Below are 26358 nucleotides of genomic sequence, written 5' to 3'. Positions count from 1 at the left end.
AAACGACAAAGGTGAAATGAGTGTAATAGTGCCTATAGAGTCAAGAAAACTGTAGAGTCAGAGCAAGGTGCAACAACCCCACAGACCATGTATGATTTCGGGAAAAGCAGACACTCAATGCACGTCTCGTGAAACAACCAGAAGGACCAGAAAACGGGAAGTGACATCTACCCCAGATCAGTTGGGCTACGAGTTGACGAGTTATGTGTATCAAGAAGAGCGTAAACTGCCTTACGGCCATGCATTATCGCAACCACTTCCTCTTTGGGAATCCTGCTCAGTTGGTTTTGCATGCTGGCACGTATTGTACAACTCAGTCAGGGTAGGGGGTAAGAAAATGATAGAACTCACTTCTAGAAGAATGTTCAGGCCTGCTGGTTGGGTTTTCGTTCTACCCTGAGAGTGTGTGAAGCTCTGGGTCAAACTCACCGATAGGGGTGTCAAGGAGCCGAGTGACAACAACGTCTTGGCTGCTTCTGACTGTTAGTAACAGGTCAGATCAAAGCCAGAGCCTGGCTACCTCCGTTGAGCCTCAAGACCTACGTAGTATTTACATCACTCGAGGTGATAGATCTCACTCGGCAGTCAAACTTTGAGTGCTTACCGTTCGCTGATCCCCAGCAATGTCGTTGTGTCTCAAGTGCAATGAGGCCAGAGATGCCAACATACCGACCGAAAACACAGCGTCTGCCATGAACAGGGGTGAAGCATACGTTAGTTCTGGAGCCACCTCTGTTGGCAATGGGGATCAGCACAACGGTAACCGCCTCCAAAACAACTACTATTCAATCAACTTTGCGCCAACATTCACACTGATTCTCAATGTACACTTGGAGTCATTACTGTTCTGTGCCCTGGGGCAGCTGGAACCTCACCAGTTGCTGGACTGGAAGCGTGAGATCGTTGACCTGGGTATTGTGACGGTACTGTGAGGGTAAGAACCGGATTCTCTGGCTCTGATCTGTTTACAGGAATCATGCAGGCTCTGATACCAGCACTGATCCTTGCCGAAGCACCTAATGATGGTATTCGTTGGACTGCATCGTTGAGGCACATATATTTTGGTTTCTTGATTGGCTATTCTCCGAAAACCATAGAGCATGATTGAAGAAATAGGTGGATAACTGTCTCAGAATAATGAGGGATTTTACGGACTTAACTGCGTGATGCGGGTGTGTCACACGAACAAGTGACAGGTCACAGGATGACTTTTGGTATTCTGAAGAACGCTTCAAGCTGGATATATTGTGTGACTTGAATCTAAAAACCTAGAATGATATAAATACTCCATATAAGATTGTTGTAGTATTCGTAGAGCGGTGTTGATTCTCTTATTAACTATGTGACGGTGTTTATGTCTGAGGCCCATGTCACATTTTGACTATGGAGCCATGTAAACCCTGCATGAGGTGATGGCGAGCCATAATTCCAATTAGGTATCTGCGGTCTTGAACAAAGTAGTAATATGATTCAAATACCAATACAGTCAGATGCCAAACATCAAGACACGCTCGAGCTTCTAAAAGACTCAAAACACAACTATCCCAGCTTGTTTTTAACTGCAACTCTATTTTTTTAGTATGTTCCTGTAAATTATCAAGGACAGCCTGTGAACTACATTGAGAGTCGAACTCAGATACTGCAGAGTACAAAGGTCATTGACAAAAGATGGTGTCCGCCCCTGACAGTCAAGACCTCCCTCTCCGCAGCCGAGCCTCGAAACCAAGTTTACAGAGTGCTAGAGCCCAACAGATCCTCAAAGACTTATTCTAAACCACCTCGCAATCTGAAGACTCGATAAAGTGGCACAGTTGGCTTTTGCCACAGAGGCTATGATCTGATATCATGTCCAGAGCCAGACCAAGGTCGCAAGCTGTGAACCCCGACGATTCCTACTTTTGAAACCCAACAGATTCTCAAACATTCTGCAGTCTTGTCAAGGTATGGGGTTTCAAGTCCTCAGCCTTATGCCATGTCACTCGCTTTACCTCTTTAGGTGCCTCGGTTTTGTCCGTCTGACACACTTGGCTCTGCTGTCCTTGATGCCCGGTTATTCCCCAATATTTCCACTGATTGATACCTAACCTCAAGTGTGGTCTCTAGTGTGGAAGGGTCATTCAGACCTCCTTTGAGGCATTGCGCATGCCACGTCGATTAAGCTACCATTTTCAACGCTATCACCGCCTTTGTGAATGAAAGTGTGATCAAGAAAGATTTTCACTATTCTTGGCTTCTTTTGACCGCTACTTTTTAACCTAGAATTCTCGCAACGATAGGGCCTCCCTTTCAAACTGAATTTACCATGGCCGAAATCATCGGCGTCGCCGCCTCGGCTGCTCAACTTGGTGCAGCATGCTGTTCTTTGATCGACATCTTGAGAAAGATAAGAGGGTGCGCAACTGTACTCAAAAACTATTATAACCAACTACAAGAACTTCAAAGTCTCTCTATCAGCATCTCTGAAAACCCTCTTCTGCAGACTCCTGAGATAGAGACTCAGACAAGAGCTCTTCTATCAACGATCAACAACAACTGCATCAACTCCCTTTTGAGGAAAAAGAAATTACTCCGAGCTTGGGGATTTTTGTATCGAGAGCAAGACCTTCTCGATATCTTTGTTACACTTGAACGACAAAAGAGTACCCTCTCCCTGACGATCCATCAAGTACAGTCCAAAGCATTATATCAGATCCAAACTGATATCCAAAGAATGTCTTACAACAAGGTCACCGAAAAAACAAGGGCCAGACCCCAGCGCGAAAGCATTCTCGAGCTTCTTCGCGGTGCAACCTTGGAGAATCCATCTTCCCTGCACAAAGAAATTGTCTCTGTTGGCTTTCCTCGATCCCCAGCAACGTCACAAGTGGCAGTGGCCTACCAATACCAGACAGACTCTCGCCGAAGCAGTTCCGCCACTATCGCCGTTGTACCTACAGAATCAAGCATCTCAACCAGCTTTGGTACAAAGGTCAGCCATGGCCTCAAGTGGGAAGGTTGTGTGGCAGACCAAGGTTTTGATCAGAACAACGGACATGAATGGGACATCAACAAAGACATTTCTAACCCAATTGAAGAAAAAAACTTTGTTAAAAGCGAATACAAAGATTTGCTCAAGATAGGAAGCGGCAACCAGCACAACGGTCATTCTCTCGAAGTTTCAGGCAATATTGCTGGCAGATTTACTCCCAACATGGACGGTGATCGATGGACTCATTGCAACGCCAAGGCTGGCATCGCGGGAGAGAACATTGTAAAATCTTTCGGGACACAGACTAATGGTCTCAAGATTAAGATTAAGAAGTAAACGACCGGAGACAGGGGGAGATTGTAGGACGGCATCGGGGACTACTGGTGATGGAGTCTTTCGTTTATATTGACATTGATTTAGAATGAAAGCAACAAAAGAAACATAAATAGAAAACCATATAAGCTCTGTACTGACATGACCACTCCTAATTCTACTGTGTGTGTTATCAGTGGTCGAGGAGCCCACGTGATGTATCACATGATCTAATCAAACCAGTTTAGCACCAGTATGGGAGCAATTTTTGACTTCTTTCCACATAGCAAAACCATCCGACAACCAAGTATCTTTATCAAGATGAATTTTTTCAATCCCTTCTCCCGTCAAGGCGCTCAATGGACCTTTGTGGGACGTTCTTCAGAGTTTCCGGATGTGGATGACAATGCAGGCAACCTAGCAAAACACCGCCTGTGCAACACAAAATCAATACCAGGATGCAAGGCCTTTTACATCCCAAAGGAGGATGTTTCGTTGTCTAAAGAGGTTGAAGTCGGAGATGATGCACTCGGACAACCGCTCGAAGACCAAGTCCTCGTCTTTCAATACAAAGGAAAATTCCACGCAGTTGACCATGTAAGCACACCATTCTCAGGGGCAGACGTTGCTAATACAATGATTTAGTCTTGCCCGCATAGTCAGTTTCCCCTCTCGAGAGGCACGCCTTTCGACATTGAGGACTTTGGTGTTACTCTCAGCGTCGGTGTGTCATGTCCTAAGCACGACTGGTCCTTTGATCTCTTTACCGGCATGTCTGATCGAGGGAGTTACAAACTGAAGACTTGGGAGATTCAGATCCGAGACGCCAAAGAACAGGGCTCTACTCAAGAGGACGCAGACGCCGAAAAAAAGAAGGACAGTGAAGTCTGGGTGAGGAGAAAGCAGAGGATAGGTTAATACCCTATCACAATCTCTAACCGGAGACTTGAAATTTGAGGTGTTTCCCTTCCGACTCTTACTCTCCCGGTGAAAATCTCAAGCTGACCAGACGGGTGCAGCTTTACTAGTAGCTCTCATTTCGAAAGTGGCTGCTTTGGCCAGAGGCCTAGGCCTTGTGCTAGATTCACCAACATCATCTCCAGCAAAGCCCACACTCTTTTCACCTTGACAGATCCTGCTAGGCTCTGGCTCTTCTGTTAACCTCTCAAGAGGCATTGGCATTTCCACTCGCGGCGATTCTAAATCATGTTCGAAACCGCGTGACATTGGGCGAGGTCTGCTCCTGGTACGATCGGATAGGCGTCTGTAGTTGTACTTTCTTACATCGCCGTTCCACCACTCCTCCTCCTCCGACCTGAGCTTTCCTGGGAAGAATTCGTCCCTAAGAGGAACGCCCAATTTATAGCTAGCATGAAAGTCCATGATAGTGTCCATTGCTTTTCGACCTTTTATTTGGTCCACACATTTCAATGGGATGTTTCTCATTTCTGGTGTCAACTCTCTTGCTGCAAGCCAGGCGTTCTGAAACATTCCCAAGGCGCCAACGCCTAGAAGACACCATGACTCAGGGAACTCGCTTCGAGCTGAGACATTGATGAGTAGGAGAAGCCAGAGAATCGAGAGGCATACGCAGGATATGTTGGTGATGATGAAGCCGATTGGCACTCCACGAAACATCCATACATCTGACCGTTTTGCTTTGCGCAACATTGTATTTCGGCGGATGATTGACATCCCACGATCATCTCCATCTTGTGGTTTGGATAGCGAGAGAAACTTCTCCCACGGTCTCCCATTGCGTGGTGATTGTGAAGTTGCGAGGGACTCTATGTCGAGACAGTTGCCGCAACCAATGATGACCACCACATCCCGAGACCCATTTCCTGATGTCATTGCGTATACTTCCTCTGATCTCTGTCTGTTTGGTAACTTCTCTGCTCTCCACTGAGGGAGTAGACCTGACCATTGAACTAATAAGGTGCCTGCCCCTGTAATGAGAAGGACGCTCCACGTGCCATGCACAATGAAGGGGATGAAGGCCAACAGCAATTGTACCATCGTGATTGTGATACCAACGGCATGGACCCAGTTCCAGGAAAATTCCGTTCGACCATTTTTATTAAATGTGGCTTCAAAGACACTGATCTTCAAGGCATAAGTGTAGTTACCATCACCGTTCTCTTCACAGGCAAGAATCTCTTTGCGAGATTCCGTAGCCTCAAGATCCCGCAATAAGCGACCGAGAACAAAGTTCTTGTTCTCTCGGGTGTATCCAGATTTGAGATTCATCACCTTGCAGGGATAATCAGGTGGCGAAAGTAGTCGCCCTTCACCAATGATTCCAACTAGGGCAACAAAGGCGTATGCGACACATCCGAATGAGAAGCAGACGGGAACGTAAGCTGTTCCAGCCGCCTGCGAATAGGCTTTCTGAACGACGTCACCCCCAAGCACAAAGAGGATGGTAGACACATCTGATGGATTGACCCACTGAGCGGCAAGTTGATGGCTTGTGGACATAGTCATACTGTAATAAAACGATACTGAAACTCTCAGTAGCGGCAATCTCAACTCTTTGATGGAACTGGTACATGTAATGTCCAAGTTATAGCAGAAGATGCCAGCTCATTACTGAGATTTGCTAGCGCGAAATTGAGGGAAAAACAAAATCAGGCTCTCAGAAGAGATGAGTCTACGCTGTGGCCGCTGACATACAGTGCGATTGTGTGAGGCCATGTACCCTTTCAGCGGTAGGCTGGGCTGTAAGGAGGTCATATGGTAACACAAAGCTTCCATTACGAGGTGCATTTTCACGCCCGGCACATTGCCCAGAAAATGGTCTGACGACGCGCTGAGGCTCTGGGCGTTGAAAATGCTATTTCCATATAATGTTGGGTAACACAAGGTAAGCACAAAGTCAGGCCAGCACATTATCATATTAGGGATTTCAAAGTCACACGAATCACAGCCAGCCAGAAAATCGTTTCCTGCATGGTCGTCAACATTTAAGCCTCGGTCGGTCATTGGACCTTCACGGAGCTGAGCCTGATGTGACACATCATGACTCAGGTGTTTTAGTAACGGCCTTGATCTTTCAGTGAATTATTTAGTGTCCGCAGGGTATCAGGAATGTTAACCATTAACCCCTGGAAGGAGAAGAGACGTAATTATTGGGTCATTTTATGCTCCTTAGACTATAGTTCTGAGACTACGTATTTTATATCCAAGGACTTAGCATGCCATTCTTTCTCCTACTCATTAGAATGTGTCTTTCAATATGAACATTGCGCCTAAGAGTCTTTCACTTACAGCTCAGTCGTAATATGACGAGTAAAATAGCATTGAAGATGCATCAAGGCTACAAGTACAAAAGTACGCTTGAAACCAATATTATCTAAGAATTACAATTCCCCCAGCATGTCCTTTATTCGTAGTTTAACTTCCTCCACAGCCACTCGTACTGACGGATCTCCAATCTGTTCAACTTTCTCTAGTTGGTTCTTTATATCGCCCAGCAAGCCTAGATATTCGTCTCTCAGAAGATCAGGCCTACTTTTCAAAATGTCCGCGACCCTCTCTCGTAAGAGTAAGCATTCCAAAAACCTTTCCTGCTCAACATCATTTTCACGAAGTGGCAGAACTAACTCGTTGAAAAACGTAGACACTTCTTCTGAAGGCTCCGGGAAAGACATCTCAAGACTCAATAGAGTAGTCAGAGTCTTGACTGTTTGACGATGAGCTTGACCTGGTCGAATTCTTTGAGTTGTCCAAATATCCCTTAGTTCGTCTCTGTAGTCAACAACATTTCCAATTTCGGCCCCGATTGCTGAAGAAAGTAGACGTGCCAATATCCTCTCTTGCCTTGCACTTAATACAATAGGGTTTTCTGCCATAAGGCAGCGTACCCTTGCGTGTCTGTTAACCTGATAATATTGGCTTCCGCCCCCGGACGCTGTGACTGAACGGGAGTCTGTGATATAGAAACTGCTTCGAGAACCTTCAAGATCTTGTGAGCCTGACCATTTGATAGAGTTTTCGACAGATGGAACTGGTACATCCTTCATCTCCATAACGCAATCAAAAGACGAGATAGCCTTGTCATAGAGACCTGCAAGTTTTGTGTCGTCCGGAGCTCTTGCTGCAATTGTCGTAAAGATTTCACCCATCATCAAAGAAGCCATAAGTGACAGTGGATGAGATCCTCCGAGTTGAGCATTTCCCGCCTCCCGCACCAGTTGTAAAATGCGAAGAGTTGCATGAGGGTTTGGGTGAATAGGGCTTGATATGATTCTGGCATAGATCAAAAGAGAACGTAGAATATCTGGATGAGTAACTGATTTTGAATCATCGTGTCCCAGAGCTCCCATAATAACGAACACGTTTCCAATGCTCACATTGGCACTTTTGAGCCATGGACTGTATTCGTTTCTTGGAAGGTATATGGAGCACTGATCAGAAAGAGCTGCAAGTATTGTTCGTTTGGCTATATCCAACTTCCCAGCGTAATGTTGAGTCAGGGCGAGCTGAGACTGGGCCATGGAGGTTTCAGTGCGTGGTGTTTTCCAGAGGGTTGCTGCAAGTTTTTGAACCTCAGTCAAGATAGCTTCAGCTCTAGAGTATTGTCCACATTCAATATGAATCTCACCAAGCTGGCTCATGTATCTCAAAGTAGACGGGTGCTTGCCGCCCAGGTTAGCGCTAGATTGAGCACGGCGACACAAGGAAGTGGAGTCATCCAATGCAGTCAGCAACAGGCCTTCATGGTGTGATGCAGAAATCAATATGTGTTCCGCCTCTAATGCAAGAGGGTGCTCGTTGCCAAATGTGTCTTCTATGACATCGGCACACCTCTCACATGTCAACCTCCCCAGACGAAACTGACCTGTTTCTATTTGAAGAAGGGAGAGCAGTAATGTGGCCTCAATGGTCAGAATATTTGTCTCTCCTATGTAAGTAATGGCCTTCACTAACTCAGGCTGCACAAGAGATAGCGCCTCGGTGTAATGGCCCCGAAGTGTAAGGACTCGACACTTATTCAGAACATTGGAAATCCTGACAGGTTCGGAAATGTTGACATCCTGGATCTTCTGGCACCAGAACTCTGCCAATCCCAGCAAATCATCTACTACTGGAGAAAGGCATTCTCGATGGGCAACTGCCAGGGCTTGGAGTCGGAAGACAGTTGATGAAAGCATGCAACCTGTTTGTTGTTCATTGGTCTGCTCTTGAACCAGTGATCCTCCTTTATCCTGAAGTAGGATTTCGCGCAGGCAATATTCCACTTCGCTGTATCGACCTAGTCGAGATAGCGCGAGGGCGTGATTGAGCAGGATAGGTCCATGAATACTGGGGACAATGGGATTTTTGTGTTGATTGCGGGCGACCTCCGATCGTAAACGACGTAACTCGTCCTCAGCGTTAACATATTGTCCAAGCATCATCTGAGCGAACGCCATTTTTGACTTGATCTCCCATGTATCGGTATCACAGGGAAGCGCCATTCTCAAGTACGTTTGGAAAGCCGCAAATGCAAGTTTGTGATCGCCACTTTCTAGACGTGACTCTGCCTGATCTTTCAAGTCATCCCATTTGCCTTTGACTGAGCTCTCGTCTGGTAGATTGAACTGCACACCGAGGTGAGAGTGACCTTTCATTTCTGTCATCCTCTTATTCTGCTGATCTTCCAAGATATCCTTGTACCTTTTCATCTTTGTAGAATGGAGCTCAATAGTATAAGGGTCTGCAAATGTGAAATCTGGGTAAACACGCTTGATAGTCTCCTGTAACGTCTTTATAATTGCCTTGGATAAGCTTTCGCCGATGAAACCACGTTGATATGTATCTTTCCAGGTTATTGCGCCGAGATCGGGGGCCTGGCCCCGGTTTGAGATGAAAGAGCTGAGGCTGGGACTATTGTTCTGCATCATCATACAATCAAATTCGGCGGTCACTTTCTTGCCACTTTCATTGATGCTTTTTTGGGCTTCAACAGTAATACTTTGTCGGGTTTCAGCACTAATGACCTGTTGCAAATCGAGCTCTTTCCACTCTTCCAAAAATAACAAGAGATCAGTGTTGGTCGGTATTCCAGAAGTGCCCTTTAGCGCGACGCCCTTCACCAGACAGGAGCCTAATGTGTCTGTGAGAATGAGGAGACGCGGCAATCGGTTCAGGTGAGACTTCACCCAATGCTCAACCTTGTCGAGAAATTCAAGGCCTCTAATTTGACGCTTCTCCAAAAAGTCTTTCAATTGTGTCACGGTTTCTTCAAACGAATCGTGACCGTCTCGGCATACATGTTTCTCGTTAAGAACAATATATGATACTCGATAAGGGATTGCATAATGTCGAAAAAACTGCACAGCCGCTTGGAATGTGGGAACAAGCGTACTGTCAGAGGAAGAATGAACCAATAAAAGCCTAGAGTTGTTCAGCTTGTGAGTTTCCATGGGAATCGATAAGTAATCGGGGCACGACTAACTCAAAGAAATCTTTGATGGTGCTGTGACTACGTTTGTGGATACGACTGGTAGTGTGAGAGAACAGCTCAGATGAATTGGCCCGAAACACTGGTTGTGACGGTTTTGTATCAGTCAGGGAACGCTGTGTTCGGTATAATCTGGTACGTTGCATCATGCTTGGAGAAGGTAGATGAGGAGTATTTCGAGGATGGGGAAAGTTGGATCTCTAATGGTATTGATAAGCTACCTGATGACAATAAGCAGATCTAAGACAACTGGCCAACAGAGGAAAGTGTGGCCTGTCATCTGATTACACCACCCACCTATTTTATAATCACCAGACGAGGAAAAGAGGCTTTGTTGGGGTACTTCCACGCTGACACTGTATGTGTAGGTAGGCAGTTGGCCTCGATATTGTCTTGGAAGTATGGATTTCATTGGTCAAACATCCAATACGCAGCCTGTATGTTGGTTACACAATATGCGTAGAAACGGTGAGCCAGCCAAGCTGGAAGACATGGGCGGGCATCAAATCAGGCTGTGGATAATGGAATCTGGGCTGCGCGATTTCCTGGATTGTATTTCAAGTCGTTCCACCTTCCGCCAATGCCCGCATTGTCTTTGTTACTCTTGCTTGTACTAAAGTATTATTCGCATATTCGCAACTTCAAATCTACACTCCAGTTGCACAACAAACACCCCCCTTTCAGCTACGGATTTTGTGTCTTCATACGATCTTTTATCCTTATTCCCGTATCACAGCTATTATAATTCGAAACAGAATGCAGCACTTGGAAGGATTATACGATGGTAGTGCAGCACCTATCAGAGTCGGCTATCTCGCCGCTCTTAATGAATGCTGTTTGATCACGCCTTCTGAGTGTAGCTTAAAATCCTTTGTCGACTTTCCATACCGACACGGGTATCGAATTGAAGGGGATCACAAGTTGCACGATTCTGGAACACATGCAAGTTGCATGAAACACACACGTCCTGCATTCTTACAAGCATGGCTGTTCTTCAAGCTCATCTATTGTGTTATCCAGACCGAGAAGGGGCCGATTTTAACTCACGCTCAACTCGCTCCTGACGGGCAACTTCCTTCTCGCGGGAAACTTGACACACGTGGGCTGTCTAAAGCCTTGGGCGACTGGCACGATTATATTGAAAACTTGTATCGCAGCAACCAAAGCAACAACCAAACAGCCGCCATAAGGAAAATATTTGAGGCAAACCAAATATTGGAGCTTGCCAAACAAGTCGTTCTGGCCAACGTGGCAGAAATTTCACCGTCAATCACCCGACCTGAGCCAGTTCAGCCGAATAGGAACCAGGCACTCGGCTCTGATGATGAGCAGGGTCTTTGCATAATGGTTCTTGGAGAAACAATTTCTGCTGTTCTAATGGGACTCATAAAAGCATGCAATCTCAGAATGCCAGGCTGGGAATGGGATGACGGAGGAGGCTGGGGATCCCCATCTTACGTATCCAAGGAAATGTCGAACAGAGGATGGTGCCCACGATCCCAGGCAGTAGTCAAAGGGCAACTCGGCCGAAATGCAACCCTTCTATACTTCACGCTCTTAGCACATAGAGACAACCTCCAAAATTGTCATCGCCGGGAAATGAACGGCTCCCAGCCTCCCTGCACCGCTTTGAGATGCCATTTTATCGAGGCCAAGCTTGAGCAAGACACATACACCCCTCTACATTTCCCAACTTGCAACAAAGACGATTGTTCTATGGTTGGTCCCGATGAAAACGCTGTCTTGGATATTTTGGAGGCAAATACTGATCCTAGGGAAGGAACATTCCCTTTAATGTCAATACACACGAATGAATCCACACAGCCAGAGGTTCGAGTCGAGAAGTGGCAAAAGAGCACTCCATTTGTGACTATATCCCATGTTTGGTCCCAAGGACTAGGGAATGAGACTCATGGAAAGGTCCGGGCGTGCCAGTTGCGTACTATCCAAGACCTGATATCAAAAGCGTTGAAGGACGACAAGCCACATCTTTTCTGGCTTGATACTTTTGCTATTCCACACAGGCGCAAAGGTGACCAGCGACGCACGAGGCTGAAACGTACGGCCATCGGGCTTATTCACCATGTCTTCAAAAGCGCCAATCATTGCATAGTGATTGATCGTCATCTCGCAACACAAGGGAGAGTGTTCGACAGTTGCCATGCTGTAGGAGCAATGCTGCTGGCGAGTGGATGGATGACGCGGCTATGGACACTACAAGAAGCATTTGTGAGCAGGCAGTTACATCTGGCCGTGAGAGAGCATGGCGAAGGCACCCAGGAGATTTTTGACTTGAACACAATCTGGACAGAGAACGCTCGCCCAGAAGCACATTTTATGTCCATGACCCGAATGATGAAGAGGAAATTGGATCAGAATCTCATGAAGGTAGAGTCAGAAGTTCCACTTCTGAACAAAAGCATCACCGAACGCGCCTTGCTGTTTGCGAGCGCATGGAGAGCCGTTAGGTATCGGGTAAGTCTGGAGTCCTACAAGTGTACCTGAAAGGCAGTGAAAATACTGATGCGTTGCAAAAAGACAACCGGAAATGCAGCCGAAGAGACTCTAGCATTGTCGAGCTTGCTTGGTATTCACATACCTCAAAATGATATCGCTGGGATATTATCCTTATCTCAACAGGATAATGTTGAGTGTTTGATGAGGAAATTTTGGACTGCTGTTAGCAAAGATGACATTTTCAAAAAGTCAATTCCACCTGGTATAATCTTCCTTCCAGGAGAAAGACTCTCTTGTCGGGGTTATCGCTGGGCACCTTCCACTTGGATGTCTGGCCAAGTTGAAGCATACCCGTTTCCTCTGAAGACTCCAAAGTATCCAACTGAATTGACGGAACAAGGCCTCATTGTCCGTTATCCTGGATTCCTATTGCACCCCACCAAGGAAAAGCTTAGTGATATTATCTCTTCGCAAAATACCAGGACCGCATTCGATCTTTGTGTTGGCAGAGGCTTGGACGAGTGGTATAGAATCGTTGCCGCCAGAAAGACGGGCCAGCCCGACGACGCCTCTGTGCCTGTCGTTGACGACGCCTCTGCGTCTGCTGTTGACGATCAGCAAGCAATCGTCCAAGATCTAATAAAGAGACTGGACTCGGATTTATCATTGAAGATCGGCATAATCCTTTCCCGGCCGCGACCGGTAGAAGCTCGAGGCGAAATTGGGCTCTTGGTCGAGATATGTGAAGAGAAAAGTCACAACTTTGGTGAGGGCCATCCCACTAAACAAGGATCCATGTTCTGTTGTCGGATCATCAAGCGAATAGAGGTCAGACGGCTTTCCGGGTATGATATGGAGGACTTCATGTCTCAGACAGGCTATAAGCAAGCGCCCCGGTGGGATCCTATTCTGAGCAGATATGAGAAGTTCAGGAAAGAGAATGTATCTGGGGTACAACTGGATGAGACTCAGAGCTGGTGCGTCGATGGATTTGATTACACCCCAGTGCCACCACCAAAACAAAATGAAGCCCCTTCAAGGCCAGTTCAGCAAACCGTCATGAGCCGTTTCGTAGGTATGATTCGGAGACAACTCTAGATTTCCTAGAGAGTCAGCAAAGTGAAAATGATGGACAGATTGAAAAATAGCAATAATGAATTTATTCCAAGAATCTGTCTAGATGTTTCGCATGTGTGCAATGCCCAGCGTCCTTTTTCCCCTTCGTTTTCGCAGCCTCGGTTCTGTCACCTTACGAACATGATAAAACATCAATATACCATCATAACAGGCTTGCTGGGGAAGTGAAAGCCAGAATCAAATGAGCTACTGGTATTGCGATACAAAAACGGATCCCAAGTTTAGAACAACCCAGTTCAAACTTTTTCATCACATGCGAAATTGGTGATGATCAAGTCCTCACCACGTTTGGAGGAAAAGGGGACGTAGTTCCTTCCTTGAATTGACAACTCAATGCCAGGCACAACAATGCGGCAGCCGCGGACGGTCGTTCAGATTCAGGTTGAGGAAGGTAAGGCGTTATTGCGCTGCTGCGCTCTTTCTCGAATTACTTCGTACCCCGCCACTTCCCTTCGTTATTTCAACACCCAGGCAGCCGATCTACACTTCTCTCTTACTACACCATCAAAGGCGACCTTTCAAGGCACGGAATTCCTTTGTTGAGAGAGAACCCATTTGTCATTTCAGGCATCCCAACTGATACGCAAACAATACATGCTTCAGGAACTTGAAAGCCCAGTGGCTATGCCACGCTTGAGCGACACACGCTTTCTCAAATGCTACTCTTCTTCTATTTGTCGTGTTTGTAGCTGACAACCCATTTTAGGCACTGAAACCATCGCCACATACAGTAGGCTCGACATCAAGTACAAAAAATTCCGAACGGCCGAAACAGGCATGACACTACGTCACAAGACCGATCGAAGAGCCGCCATCATCAAACAATTGGGAGGAAACTAGATCCCGGAGCATGCCAAACATGGAGTTCTGGTCACTGGGTAGTAAGTACACCATCCATATCATCGACATAGCCTAGAATGACTAGTGACATGCCGAGGAACGGAAATCGAAGCCGTGCAGTTGACCTTGCTGGCAAGCGGTCAAGTAACACTCAAAGAGCAACTCGGTCGAAATGCTGTACCCTACGGTCTTGGTCCACGATAAAGATCTGCATATTCAACAGTCTCAGCCCGGACATACTCTTGAGAGATGTTGCACGTCTTCGAGATACGTATCTGTAAAGACTGAGAATCATGTCCATACAGGCTGGAGACAAGAACAAAAACACGTCACACACACCCACCTGCAACGAGAATTCGGATAAGGTTAACGAAGGATCCGCATGTGCGCGGCTCGCCATCCAAGACCTGATAGGAATGGGCTTCGATGTTGAAAGAGTATCTTGTGATGGCACATTCACTATCCCACAAAAGCGCAGGGATGATTTCAACATGCCACTCTAAAACGAGAGCTCCCTACGTGAGACAAAACATCGTCAAGTACTTGTTTATGACTATGCACTGAACACATCTGAGAAGTTCAGAGGTGGAAATACAGCTAACGTGAATCTGGATGAAGTAGGAAGTCGCTGGGTGGACGGGTCTCTGCCAGATAACCCCCTGTCCAAAACAGGTTGAGACCGCCGGGTTCCTCGAGGTTCCAGCCTCCCCGAATGACTATCTTGGGCCTCGATAGACGATTGCCGAGTCGAGAGTGCGTCGGTGAGGCGAGAACAATTGGTCCCGTGAGTGTTGCCCGACAAGATACATGGCCTTGCTTTACACTAATCGTTCCACTCCGAGGTATTCATTACCCAGTTTATTCCTGTCTACATGGCCAACAAACCTATGATTCTCACATTCAATTGTACCGAAGTCAGTTTGGAATCACTACACCCTGGCAATCCTGGATAATGAACATCATCCATCAGTTACAACCAAACGAGAAGTTCCGAGCGGACCACCGGGAAAGTGGAGGACAACCCGACAACGCCATGTCAACGTCGGTGACTGATATGCTGAATCGGGCAAGGCCTACGCCGCCACGAACTTATTCAATGATTCTGGTTGGCCTCGATAAGACACAAATCGAATTTAGATTGAGGGGAAAGAGAACATGGGGTAATCCGGGGTAGCGAGGATCAGGGATGTCACCCTCTACCCGGGTATTTAGTCGACAATGTCCTTTGATGCAAAATGGACGATTCGATACCCCTAACTGCAGACTCTTCAATCATGGTGTCTTTCAAAGAAGCCTTTGCTCTGTCTTCACAGGAGGTTGATGCTGCGGCGCCTCCTGGAACGATCCGGATTCGTCGTGAGTCCGCAACTACTATGGGAAAACAACTCTAACACTGGATAGGTGAAGAAGAAGACGGCCGCCACATTTTGAGCCCTACCGATGACCCTCGAGATCCTCTCAACTTTCCAACATGGAACAAGATTACTGCTTTGCTTGTCGTTTCATTGTATGCGTTTGTCACCAACTTTACTTCTGGCGTCATCGCACCCGCGTTCCAACTATGGCCCATGATATTTCCTAAAGACCCGAGAAGTCTTTCTGAGCTTTCTACCTTGATGGCTGTATGAATCCCAAGCTCGTTTGATATCATCACTAACAGATGCAGATCAATGTTCTCTTCCTTGGCGCAGGAAACATTTGGTGGGTGCCACTGTCGAACTGGATGGGTCGCCGACCTGTTCTTATCATTGCAACACTTCTCCTCACTTTCAGTACACTTTGGTGTGGACTTGCAACGTCATATGACTCTCTACTTGCTGCCAGAGCTTTTCAGGGTATGGGTGGCGCAGCAGCAGATTCAGTTGCACCCGCTTTAGTTGGAGACATGTTTCCCGTCCATCAACGTGGACGTGCAATGGTTTGTGCCTCAAATTCGAATGGCGTCAAACATATACTAACCCGTACAGGCTGTCTATACCATCATGTTGGTTGTTGGACCACTCGCTGGTGGCATCTCTGGAGGCTACATCGCTTATCAGCAGGGCTGGAAGATGATCTTTTGGGTTGGGCTTGCACTATCTGCGGCCTGTCTCGTGGGGGTCATCTTCTTCGTCCCCGAGACTCTATACAGCAGAAACGCACCCATCGAGGGCGTACCCCAAGAGTCTGAAAAGCAAGCTCAGTTCGGAAACAACGAGCACGTCGAAGATAAGAACAACACCACAGTCGGCGAGCGACAAACCACAAAGCCATTTACCTACGTACAGTCTCTGGGCTTCATCAAGCCCCGTGGGAGTCTACTCAAACAATTCATTCAACCCTGGCGAACCCTTGCTCTACCTGGTACTTGGGTAGTTATGCTGCACTACGCCGGTCTGGTCGGAGGCATCGTGACCGTCTCGACCATCGGACCCCAGATTGTAGCCAGCCCACCTTATCTATGGAAAGCAAACGCAGGCTTGATCAATATTGGTGCTCTCATCGGCGGTATCGTTGGATATATCTATACACACATGCTTGCTGATGGTCAACTTGTCAAGAAAGCGAGCAAGAAGCGCCATGGTGTTGCCGAGGCTGAAGATCGTCTCCCTACCCTATTCTTTCCGCTCTTTGTAGCGACAGGCGGATTACTCGTTTTTGGATTCTGTGCTCAACACCCAGGAGGGAATATGTGGATTGGATTGCAATTCGGATCTGGAATGCTCACATTTGGTTTGATGCAAGTTCCCTCTGTTGGGTTCAACTATGTAAGTGATTCCACACCGTCAAACATTATGCGCTAACATTTCAGCTCATCGACTCGTACCACTCTTTGGCCGCTGATTGTTTCACAATGGTCACAATCCTCCGTGCAATCATTGCGTTTGCCTGGACATTTTTTGTGGCTGATTGGATTCATCAAAAAGGACCAGCTGAGCCATTTGGTATTTTTGGACTTTTGATGGGAATCTTTTCCTTATTGACAGTTCCGCTTTGGATGTTTGGAAAGCGAATGAGAATTGCGACAGCCGAAAGGGTCCTTCGTTGGCAGGGATTCTAAGGGACCACTTGGCATGATCCTTGCTTGAGCCTCACTCGGTACCTGGGTGGCATGAAAAGGACAGATTTGCCCCTCATTGACGTCTCATGATTTCTACCATCAGAAGATGTATATACTTGACATTTACCTATTCATGAATTCTATGGGTGTCCGTCGTCTTCTGTTGATCCTTGACCCACCTGTTGACAATCCCTCAAAAACGAGCCAAGAAATCTAGACTCAACGTCTCACCGGAAGAGATCATCTCTTAATGCAACGATAGGCAGAACATCAGCTTACGAATAGTGAAGCGGTTATCAAAACGAAACAACCCCTCCTTCTCCCCTCAAATGCCAAGCCCATAATAAAAAGAGGCGCCAAGGATTTGTTGGCCATTGGATACTATCCCCAGACCCGTACGACTTGCCAAGACTTTTCTCACCGCACAGCCAGTCTCATGTAAGACGAGAGGATTGTTTTGTTTCAAGCTGAAAATCAGTTTATTTTTATTTACTAGAGGCCTCCTGATATGTACTCTTCCCGAGACAAACATACGCAGGAACCAATAGAATATGTACTGTCGTATTATGTAGGAAAGGCGGGTCTTTGTACTGAGGGTCCATGAAGTAGGCGGGGATGTTTTCAGGGGTCCATATCATGTAAGAGAGTGGACTCTGATGCATTCGTGGCATCTTTTTCATCGCTCCTGCACGGTTGACTCGGTCTTGGTTTCTTGGCTTTGTGGAAGGCGCATACTTGAGGCCTCGTGAATCACTGCCCCTCTTGACCAACATATATAGATCTCAGTCTTCACTCTGATTTCTTCTCTTCATCAACACACTTCCACCAACACAACCCTTATCCTAAACAACCATCAAAATGGGCAACTTCCACGAGAGCTCCGAGAACATCTGGCTTGAGGACGGTCACATCCTCCATGCCGAGTGTGGTAACGGCGAGGGCGACAACGTCGAGTCTACTCTTGACCTTGACTACTACATCGGTAACGACGACGGTGCTTTTTCGTGGGGTGGTGAGAGTAAGCAAACCAACAGCCTTTTCGCAATAGTACACTGACATGACCAAGACTTCTCCGGCTCTGCTTCCGACATCACCCTTGAAATTGCGGATGACGGTCAACCTATCCTCCGCGCCGAGTTGAACCCCGTGGACGGTGATCCCGTCGGGGCTAACATCAACCTTGCCGAGCGTATTGGCAATGACTGCGGCACTCTTATCTTCCGTGAGTTTCTATGAGGACAACTGGAGACAATTTACTGACGAGTCTTTAGTTGCTTAAACATCTTTCTAAGTGAACGACACCCTGCGATTAGAAGTAGAGGCAGAACATCAAACAACAAATCAAAAAACATTTCAATAATTGTCCTTGTCTACATTAACGGCTGTGCGTGAAATATTGTGATTGATTGAAGAATTATTCTTACTAGACACACTGAAGTAATTGCCTTGCTCAACATTATGCACACCATCAAACACTGAGACATGCATCAATCCACCAACCGGGTATCAAGTATCCATCTTTCTCTTTGCAGAATTCTCCAACTCCCCCATAAGCTGCATCAGTTTTTCTGTAAGATGTGGTGTTGGCAACCCCGCAAAGTTCCTTCTCACAACACCCATTACAGCCTCCATGACTTTGTTGGGTTGACTCAACGACACGCTCATCATGATTTCTCCTTGTCCTTCAATCTCTGAATGCCATCGAATACAGGGCTGTCCTTGACCGAATCCCTTGAATCGTTGCAACGCGAGACTGTCTACGTCGTCGAGATATACGTTTTGACTGAGGGCGCGGGACTGGTCCGATAATAGACCGTATACCCAAAAGGCCAAGCTAGCGTGGTAGAGTATGATGGCCATGGGTCCGCGCATGGAACCTTTGGGAGATTCTTTGGCGATTTGCACAATTTGAGCCGCATGATAGATTGTGTGTCGTGCAGCTTCACTCTTGGCCCAGTCTCGAACCATGGGGTATACTGCGCGAGCGCGTTCAGGGCCTTCCATGCCGGCGAATATTTGAATATCCTCGAACGGCATTTGTAGATGCAGCAACGCAAGCTCCAGACGCATTTTGATCTCAGGGTCTGTCGCAGCATCAGCCGACAAACTCAATTTCAAATGGCCGAGCAGCTTGAGTAACTCGTCTTTCCGCATTTCTGTGACAAGAGTGTTCCATCGACGTGGTTTGGATCGTTGAAGGGATGCGATTTGGAGGTATTCCCAGCACATGGTCCACGCACACGCGAGTACGGCAAGTATCGCGGCGTAAGCATCTACCGAGCCAGCATAGTTGTTCAAAACGTCGGGGTCATCAATCACATCGGCCACATAGAGCGGTTCGCTGTCCACACGCACAGCCATCAGGGAACTCCACTGCTCTGGAGTTGAAGCAGTCCATAATTCTGCATTTCCTGGCAAGGGCAGTAGAACCTCTGCGTACGAGACCAACGGACCGACCATCAGCGCCATAGAAGAGTTGGCATCGTGAGAAAGCATTCGTAAGGCAAGTCGTTTGAATGATTCGTGCTGTATCCAATCCAACCAATCTTGACGGGAAACACGAGGTCCGACAGATTTGTGATCAGAGTAGGCAGATCTTTTGAATTTTCCATCGCGGCGCATCATGGTAAGAACAGGATTGAAGAAGCTTTCTGCGATTTCGACTTTTCTCGGTAGGCCGCTCCAAATGCCCATTTCCAAGATAATCAGAAACGCTTGGGTGAGTTGGAGGTCTCGGACGGTACTGTTATCGCGTTCCCACTATAACCATTAGTATGAACCAAGGTGATAGTTTAAAACTTACGTGCTTAGCCACAGCAATTCGAAGGCATTCTTGTATGGCGTAGCCGAGTTTTGATAGTGCTGGGTCGGACGTCAAGACTGCACCACAAGCGGCCATGGCAGCAACAAGCTCAGGTCTCTTTTCGTTGGGATTGAAAGAAGCCGCGTGGATAAAAGCGGTAGCATGCGTGATAGAAGAGGTCAAGTAGAACTGGAGAAGAGTGTCTAGCAACTCGGCAGACGGAAATGATGCAACTGCTTTTGAGAGATGATCTGAACGACAACTGCTAACAACCATCATCAGAATCCGATCTCTTGCAGGCCCCTCTAACTTGGCGCAGGTAACCCTTGTATTCAAATCCAAAGCGACGCCAGACTCGGGAGAAGGATAAGCTGAATCAGTAGCAGGAAGAGCAAGATTGTGTTCCTCAGCACCTGCATGGTCCTTTGCGTTGGGTCTGAACTTCCAATGCGAATTTTGAAACGCTTCGGTACACATGGCGGCCGGCTCACCGGGGTCGGTATGTGATGCAGCGCGTGGTGTCTGGGCCCCTCTTGGTGTCGGCTGGATGCTCCGGATCTCGAAGGGGATGGTTGTATTATAAGAGTCGAGAAATCGTAGGTCAATATCGTCGAGTTCATTGTAGGAGAACATTTCCACATCGTTGGTGGTAGAGGCCCAAGTGCCAGACAGAAGGTTAAGGTCGGGGAATTGAAATGATAGAGGATCTGTCGATGGATTCAAGGATGGGTCTTGGTTGTTAGCAGCTGAAATAGATATGGCGCTGCACTTACCAAGATTCTGGAAGAAGCTCTGGGTCGTTTGAGGCGTCAAGATATCCAGCGACGACTGACCCATCACCGAACCAGAGGTCGAACCGACATTTGTTTCATCTCCAAAAGCAGTGATGGAAGATCCATTGTCCTGTGAAAACATGGACTCATCCTGCTGTTCCTCAGGTGAGGCATAGTCTGCGTCCATCTCCATTGGATCATTCCACTTGCACTCAATGCCCTTCTCTTGACATCTCCGACAAGGCTTCTCATCACTACACCGTAAATGATTAGATGAACAAGCTTTACAAGCCTTGCCTACCCTTCCCGGCATGAACCGGGGTTGATCAGACACTGAACCTTCCCCAGCCTGGGAACCGTGACCAGAGACATGTCTCTTGAGGAGGTCACTGAAGATGTTAGTCAGCGTCACACAGCAGTAGACATCACTAACGGTCTTGTGAAAGCTTTTGGACAGACGTGGCACTTGTAGGGTTTGGTTTGTGTATCTATTCGTCATTAACGACTGTCCCTCAAGTCCCAGAACCAACTTACGAGACCGCACGTGACGAGCTAGATGATCAAGGCGCTTGTAATTCTTCTTGCATGAACCACATTGGAACATGCCCGGTTGAGTTGTCGACATTGTTTAGTCTGATGAAGTGGAGAGACGATGCGATGGATTCGGGACGTGGAGGAAGGAGGAAAATACAGGGAAAGTCGCGTTTTTCCCCTCGGGTCGGATATTTAGGGAAGACCGGGGTAGATCTGGACCCTGGCGAATGCGGGGTGGCACATCGCACCTGGAAGGTACGCCCAGGCGGCAGTTGCCGGATACTCGGGCTCCTCCACATCCCGAGAACCTTGTGTCGCATTTCTTCATTCTACAATGACACTCGTCACATTGATATAGATCAATAATCATCTGAAAATGGGTATGTTGGCATTTACCATTCAATCACACCGCTAACAATGAAAGCCGATTTGACACCAGTTCACTTTTTCTCCCATGGATCAACCATGATGCTGGGAGAAGAGTCTGAATCAGCCGACTACTGGAAGAAAGCCGGCGACCAAGCTCTAGCAAACAAGATTAAAGGAGTAATCATGATGGTATGTTTTTCTGGTCTCTATAATTAAATTATTAACAATTTTAGGGCGCTCATTGGGATGCTGAAGGAGATCGCATGGAAGTGGCCATGAACCCCAAACCAGGCAAATCCCCTGTCGCATACGTCCATCCTTCAAAATACGTCGACTACGAACTTGTTCCTGATCTACCGACTGGTGAAAAGTGTATTTCCCTGTTAAAGAACGCCGGCTTCAACGTTTCAGCCAATCCAAACTTTGAATGGATCCACGATACATACCTTATCCTTATTCGCATGTTTCCCAACGGCTGCCCTCCGACGACGCTTATCTCTATGAACGCTCGGTTCGATCCACACTATCATATGCGCGTCGGCGCCACCCTTCGTTCCCTCCGAAAAGAAGGTTACCTTATAATTGGGTCGGGTGGTGCAGTGCATAACCTATACCGCAACATCTGGGCGCCTATCGTATACTACTCCGACAACTTTGCGCAAGAGAAGCCGCCTGAGTCGTGGGCGCTGGAGTTTCGACAGGCTGTGGAAGATGTGATCAAGAACAACAGTGGACCAAGACTCAGGAGGGCGATGACAAGATTGATGAAGCATCCTTGTTACAGAGATGCACACGCTACAGATGATCACTTCATGTCGGCTATGTTTGTGGCGGGTGCTGCAGGTGACGAAGAGGATGATGGTGTGTATGGGGAGCTCAAGGCGGAGGATTGGGAGTTGACGAATATGTGCAACAGTCAGTTTACTTTTGGGACGTGGCCGAGAACTCTTGGAGTGGCTGCATAGCTGATTTGAGAATTGGATTTAGAGCATAATAAATTGATATCTTTGTACTTCCAAATGAAGGAATGTCCGCCAATTCGATGACTAGATTCCAAGATAATAAATGAAATAGGAATAATTTCCCATATGTCGCATCTGTTCAAAATGAGGCCCATGTTGGTCTAAGATATCATTGAGTTGTTCTTGTTAATATGCCTGTTTGCTTACACCATCTCCAGATGCAGGAAGAGCCTCCATCATGCTCCGTTTTGCGTATCCACTAGACTAGTAGTTTTTTTTGCTTTACGTACATCATGCTTGAAGCCTATACAATGTGAATAGCTTGCGTTGTCTAGCTGTACTTGAAACCAAAGAATGATCTATTCCATTCCTCTAACAATGGGGAATAACGTCCAGTGTCTTGTCTAGAGTACAATGGTGAAGAAAACGTCGACAAGGCTATTATCAGACAGGAACTCATGTAACACAAACCATAAACGTTATTGGATATTATCAGGACTTAACAGAGTCTGTAAGACAATGTAAGACAAGTCATGTCAGGGCAACGGTGCCAAGAAATGCAATATCTGTCATCGTACCTACTGGGTAGCAGAAAAGATGGCCTCCTACGTCTTGGAGTATAAAAATAAGTAGTCTAAGAACTATAGCCTAAAGGGCATGAATTGACCTACTAATTTCGTCTCTTATGCTTCCAGCGGTCAATTTTTCTGATACCCTAAGGCGTATGCCCGCATACTGAGACAACTTTGAGTCTCGATCTCCTTGTCTGAGACTTATGGACTGAGACAATCATCTTGACAGACATGATAAGGAATGTCAGCGTATAGAGTCGCGTTGATAAGACACTGGTTGGCATTTACCCAAAGTAACGGAGTAGAGCAGATCGAGGCTCTGCTGCAGGGGACATGGGCAGAGCGTTGACATTAATGAGTATGGGACATGCAGTCTCTTTTGAACATATGTATCTAGCAACTACAAGTTGTCTTTACGTACAATGTGTCGCTGATGTCTGACCGACACATCTAAATGTGTTAAACATAGCATTCCATTGTAGCCACTCTGCAACCAATTGAATATCTGTACTGCCAGGTACGTTCTTGAGGTGAGGAGCTGTGTAACTAGACAACTGAGAGCCATTACCAAATGACAGATGGCAGTGAATTAAAGTCATCGATTTACAAATTACACGATGCAGTCAGAGGATTGATGAGGAAAGACAAATATTCCTAAACCACTTTTTATTACTGAAATATGTATTGAGAATATTATCTTGTATTATAGAAATCTTCATCCACGCCCTTGTTGCCTAGCATCCCCTTTCGTATTATCAATTTAGCTGGAGATCTATTGTATTGTTAGCATCAAATCATCACCAAAGAACCAATTATCTTACCTCAATGATGGCAGGGCCGGCAGCGACAGTGTCATCAGAGACAGCAGTGTTGCAGCTGGTAAGAACAACATAGGTCTGGCCAGCGAAACCCTCAGGAATCTCAACGGTGAAACCACCATCAACAGGCTTGGCCTCAACAAAGGTAGGGCCAGTGACAGCAATGAAAGCAGCGTAGACCTTTTGGCCCTTGGCAGCCTCGACAGTGTATCCAGGGGTCAAAAGAGTGACGGTGGAACCAGTCACAACGGCCTCCTTGGAAGCCTCAGCCGCCAAAGCGGGGAAAGCCTTGACGGGAAGGGCAGGGTTGGACTTGGGGCAGCCAGTGATGAAGGCTGAAGCCAGGGAGTAGACCTCGTTGTAGGACAAGGGAGCATCGAAGGGCTGAGCAAAGGGAACCTGCTTGAGGCCAGCGCGGATGTAAGAAGAGTGGCGCGCCTCAACAGTGAGGATGGAACCGGCAGCAGTGAGGTATGTCTTGCTCATGATGTCGGCAGCAGCACCGAGGTAAGCAGAGACACCGACACCCTCGAGAACAGAGGCAGTGGCGAGGAAAGACTTGACATCAGTGACACCGAAGGCGTAAGTGCACTTCTCAACAGGGGTGACACCAGCAGCTATAGAAGTTAGTATTAATTACAAGTATTGAAGACAAACATACCCTTGAGGCCCTTGGTGAGGAAGTCAACGTGAGCAGTCTCATCGCTGGAAACCTTCTTGATGTTGTCGTAAAAGGTAGAGTCGTAACCAGCATCGGCAAAGTCCTCCTTTGTAAAGTTGGAGAGACCTTGGAGGTAGAACTGGTTCTCAAGATGCTCAAGAGTAAGAGCGTAGTTGAGGATGACACCGTCGTTGATGGCATCAGCACGCTTCTGAATGGCAGGAGCAGCAGCGGCAAAGCTAGCAGCGGCGAGAGTGAGGGATGTAGAGAAGTACATGATGAATGTGAGGTAATTAGATATTAAAGATGAGAGAGTGTGTGATGATTGTGATGTGGTTGTGATGATAAGATTATTTTGAACGAGAAAACATGATGTATTATATCTTGAACATCTTATAGCAGTCTATACAGTCACATCAATCTCAATGATTCAACTTACAAACTCCTAATTACTCGGCATCTTCCATATCCGACCGATCCTACCGACTGTGTAATTTCAATGAACCCTTACTAAAAAGACCGGCCCAGTCTAGATCGTAGCGCTAAGAAACCCCTCGAAAACAAAATCGCTAGAGTCAATTGCCGAACAATGACGTTATTCAAGTCCCAAAATGATTGTTCTGTACCAAATTAGGTCTGTGCAGAATGATGATCAGGGCGCTTTTCACGGAAGGCTTGTAGCCGACTGTTTTAGCGTTGAACGTGATTTGTGTTTCTCCAGCTCTCATGGTGGGGCTTTGTTCTATCGGCTTGTTTCGTTTCCGTGAGCTAACATGAATGGAGGCTTAGATCGACTCTTAGTTTTTGTTGGTGATACATCTTTCGGGACTATTACTATCCGATCGAATATAGCCTGAGATATTAAGATTGCGCATGTCGATCTGGGGTAGGTCTCTGAGGCATCGTGTCTTGGTTTGGGCTTCAACGGAATTCAGGAGATTTGATCTAGTGATTTACTAACAATGCCGAAATCCCTCGGATGTAGTATCGTCCGTGATCTAACAATTAGTAGGAATGTTTTTAATTGATTTTGATTGTGATTTTACTCCTATGTCCTTGTAGTTCTTAATTCCTGTAATTCCTCTCATTTTATTGTTTCAAAACAATCTTTACTCTATCCCAACTCTTTCACTCACTACTATCTCACTCATTTCGCACTATACCCTCAGCAAACATGAAGTTTTTCGTCGTTGCAAGCGCTGCCCGTATGTCCAAGAAATTTTTGTACTTGAATCTTGCTAACATCTTCAGTCCTTTCCGGTGCCTACGCCGAGTCTGCATCTACCACCGTCACTTGTGCTGGATGTCCTACGGCCGTTGCGACCCCTGAAATGGTCACACGATCCGCTCTCCCTACTGTATCTTGCACCGACAAGCTTCTGAAGATCGTCACCAACACCAAGGGTGCTTCTGGTGTTGCAGCCCCTACCGGATCCGACTCTGGATCTGAACCTGCTGCTACACCTACTCAGGTTCCTGTATCTGGTGCCAGCGCCAACAAGATGGGAGGCGCCGGTATGGCTGTTGCAGCTGCTGTTGCGGCAGTCTATCTCCTTTAAGCGTGGAGTTTGAGAATAGGGGGCATGGAAGCAATATTGGCAACAAGAGGCTGAAGTTTATGTATATACAAGCTCTAATAAATCGATACCATTCGTTTCTATAAT

At 46.9% G+C, this 26358-nt stretch overlaps 12 protein-coding genes across 12 annotated transcripts; 8 read left to right on the top strand and 4 right to left on the bottom strand.

The window, feature by feature from the left end:
* Window positions 1-623: 623 nt before the first annotated feature.
* Window positions 624-932, top strand: FSST1_010555 (uncharacterized protein; the record flags this gene model as incomplete). The annotated part of the gene is made up of 1 exon (XM_083233599.1): window positions 624-932. The coding sequence occupies one exon, from the start codon at window positions 624-626 to the stop codon at window positions 930-932; it is 309 nt and encodes a 102-aa protein (XP_083080251.1).
* Window positions 933-2302: 1370 nt separating this feature from the next.
* Window positions 2303-3304, top strand: FSST1_010554 (uncharacterized protein; the record flags this gene model as incomplete). Its single annotated transcript, XM_083233598.1, has 1 exon — window positions 2303-3304. One exon carries the CDS (start codon window positions 2303-2305, stop codon window positions 3302-3304), a length of 1002 nt encoding a protein of 333 aa, XP_083080250.1.
* Window positions 3305-3601: 297 nt separating this feature from the next.
* On the top strand, window positions 3602-4198 carry FSST1_010553 (Rieske (2Fe-2S) protein; the record flags this gene model as incomplete). The annotated part of the gene is made up of 2 exons (XM_083233597.1): window positions 3602-3877; window positions 3926-4198. 2 exons carry the CDS (start codon window positions 3602-3604, stop codon window positions 4196-4198), a joined length of 549 nt encoding a protein of 182 aa, XP_083080249.1.
* Window positions 4199-4276: 78 nt separating this feature from the next.
* Window positions 4277-5761, bottom strand: FSST1_010552 (uncharacterized protein; the record flags this gene model as incomplete). Its single annotated transcript, XM_083233596.1, has 1 exon — window positions 4277-5761. One exon carries the CDS (start codon window positions 5759-5761, stop codon window positions 4277-4279), a length of 1485 nt encoding a protein of 494 aa, XP_083080248.1.
* Window positions 5762-6642: 881 nt separating this feature from the next.
* On the bottom strand, window positions 6643-9690 carry FSST1_010551 (tetratricopeptide repeat protein; the record flags this gene model as incomplete). Its single annotated transcript, XM_083233594.1, has 1 exon — window positions 6643-9690. One exon carries the CDS (start codon window positions 9688-9690, stop codon window positions 6643-6645), a length of 3048 nt encoding a protein of 1015 aa, XP_083080247.1.
* Window positions 9691-10484: 794 nt separating this feature from the next.
* Window positions 10485-13283, top strand: FSST1_010550 (uncharacterized protein; the record flags this gene model as incomplete). The annotated part of the gene is made up of 2 exons (XM_083233593.1): window positions 10485-12203; window positions 12267-13283. The coding sequence occupies 2 exons, from the start codon at window positions 10485-10487 to the stop codon at window positions 13281-13283; spliced, it is 2736 nt and encodes a 911-aa protein (XP_083080246.1).
* Window positions 13284-15436: 2153 nt separating this feature from the next.
* On the top strand, window positions 15437-17202 carry FSST1_010549 (major facilitator superfamily domain-containing protein; the record flags this gene model as incomplete). The annotated part of the gene is made up of 5 exons (XM_083233592.1): window positions 15437-15518; window positions 15564-15784; window positions 15829-16080; window positions 16130-16909; window positions 16954-17202. The coding sequence occupies 5 exons, from the start codon at window positions 15437-15439 to the stop codon at window positions 17200-17202; spliced, it is 1584 nt and encodes a 527-aa protein (XP_083080245.1).
* An 858-nt stretch (window positions 17203-18060) lies between these two features.
* Window positions 18061-18481, top strand: FSST1_010548 (Cyanovirin-N; the record flags this gene model as incomplete). Its single annotated transcript, XM_083233591.1, has 3 exons — window positions 18061-18220; window positions 18269-18424; window positions 18474-18481. The coding sequence occupies 3 exons, from the start codon at window positions 18061-18063 to the stop codon at window positions 18479-18481; spliced, it is 324 nt and encodes a 107-aa protein (XP_083080244.1).
* A 227-nt stretch (window positions 18482-18708) lies between these two features.
* On the bottom strand, window positions 18709-21403 carry FSST1_010547 (uncharacterized protein; the record flags this gene model as incomplete). Its single annotated transcript, XM_083233590.1, has 5 exons — window positions 18709-19962; window positions 20006-20736; window positions 20779-21167; window positions 21212-21266; window positions 21313-21403. 5 exons carry the CDS (start codon window positions 21401-21403, stop codon window positions 18709-18711), a joined length of 2520 nt encoding a protein of 839 aa, XP_083080243.1.
* A 326-nt stretch (window positions 21404-21729) lies between these two features.
* FSST1_010546 (Extradiol ring-cleavage dioxygenase, class III enzyme, subunit B) lies at window positions 21730-22646 on the top strand (the record flags this gene model as incomplete). The annotated part of the gene is made up of 2 exons (XM_083233589.1): window positions 21730-21870; window positions 21915-22646. The coding sequence occupies 2 exons, from the start codon at window positions 21730-21732 to the stop codon at window positions 22644-22646; spliced, it is 873 nt and encodes a 290-aa protein (XP_083080242.1).
* Window positions 22647-23975: 1329 nt separating this feature from the next.
* FSST1_010545 (ferritin-like domain-containing protein) lies at window positions 23976-24971 on the bottom strand (the record flags this gene model as incomplete). The annotated part of the gene is made up of 3 exons (XM_083233588.1): window positions 23976-23987; window positions 24037-24650; window positions 24695-24971. The coding sequence occupies 3 exons, from the start codon at window positions 24969-24971 to the stop codon at window positions 23976-23978; spliced, it is 903 nt and encodes a 300-aa protein (XP_083080241.1).
* Window positions 24972-25868: 897 nt separating this feature from the next.
* Window positions 25869-26253, top strand: FSST1_010544 (uncharacterized protein; the record flags this gene model as incomplete). Its single annotated transcript, XM_083233587.1, has 2 exons — window positions 25869-25899; window positions 25946-26253. The coding sequence occupies 2 exons, from the start codon at window positions 25869-25871 to the stop codon at window positions 26251-26253; spliced, it is 339 nt and encodes a 112-aa protein (XP_083080240.1).
* Between the last annotated feature and the right edge of the window lie 105 nt (window positions 26254-26358).

Source organism: Fusarium sambucinum, chromosome III (assembly GCF_050947815.1).
Source record: "Fusarium sambucinum isolate potato_lamoka chromosome III, whole genome shotgun sequence".
NCBI classification, from domain to species: domain Eukaryota; kingdom Fungi; phylum Ascomycota; class Sordariomycetes; order Hypocreales; family Nectriaceae; genus Fusarium; species Fusarium sambucinum.
This window is presented reverse-complemented; position numbering and strand designations above follow the sequence as displayed.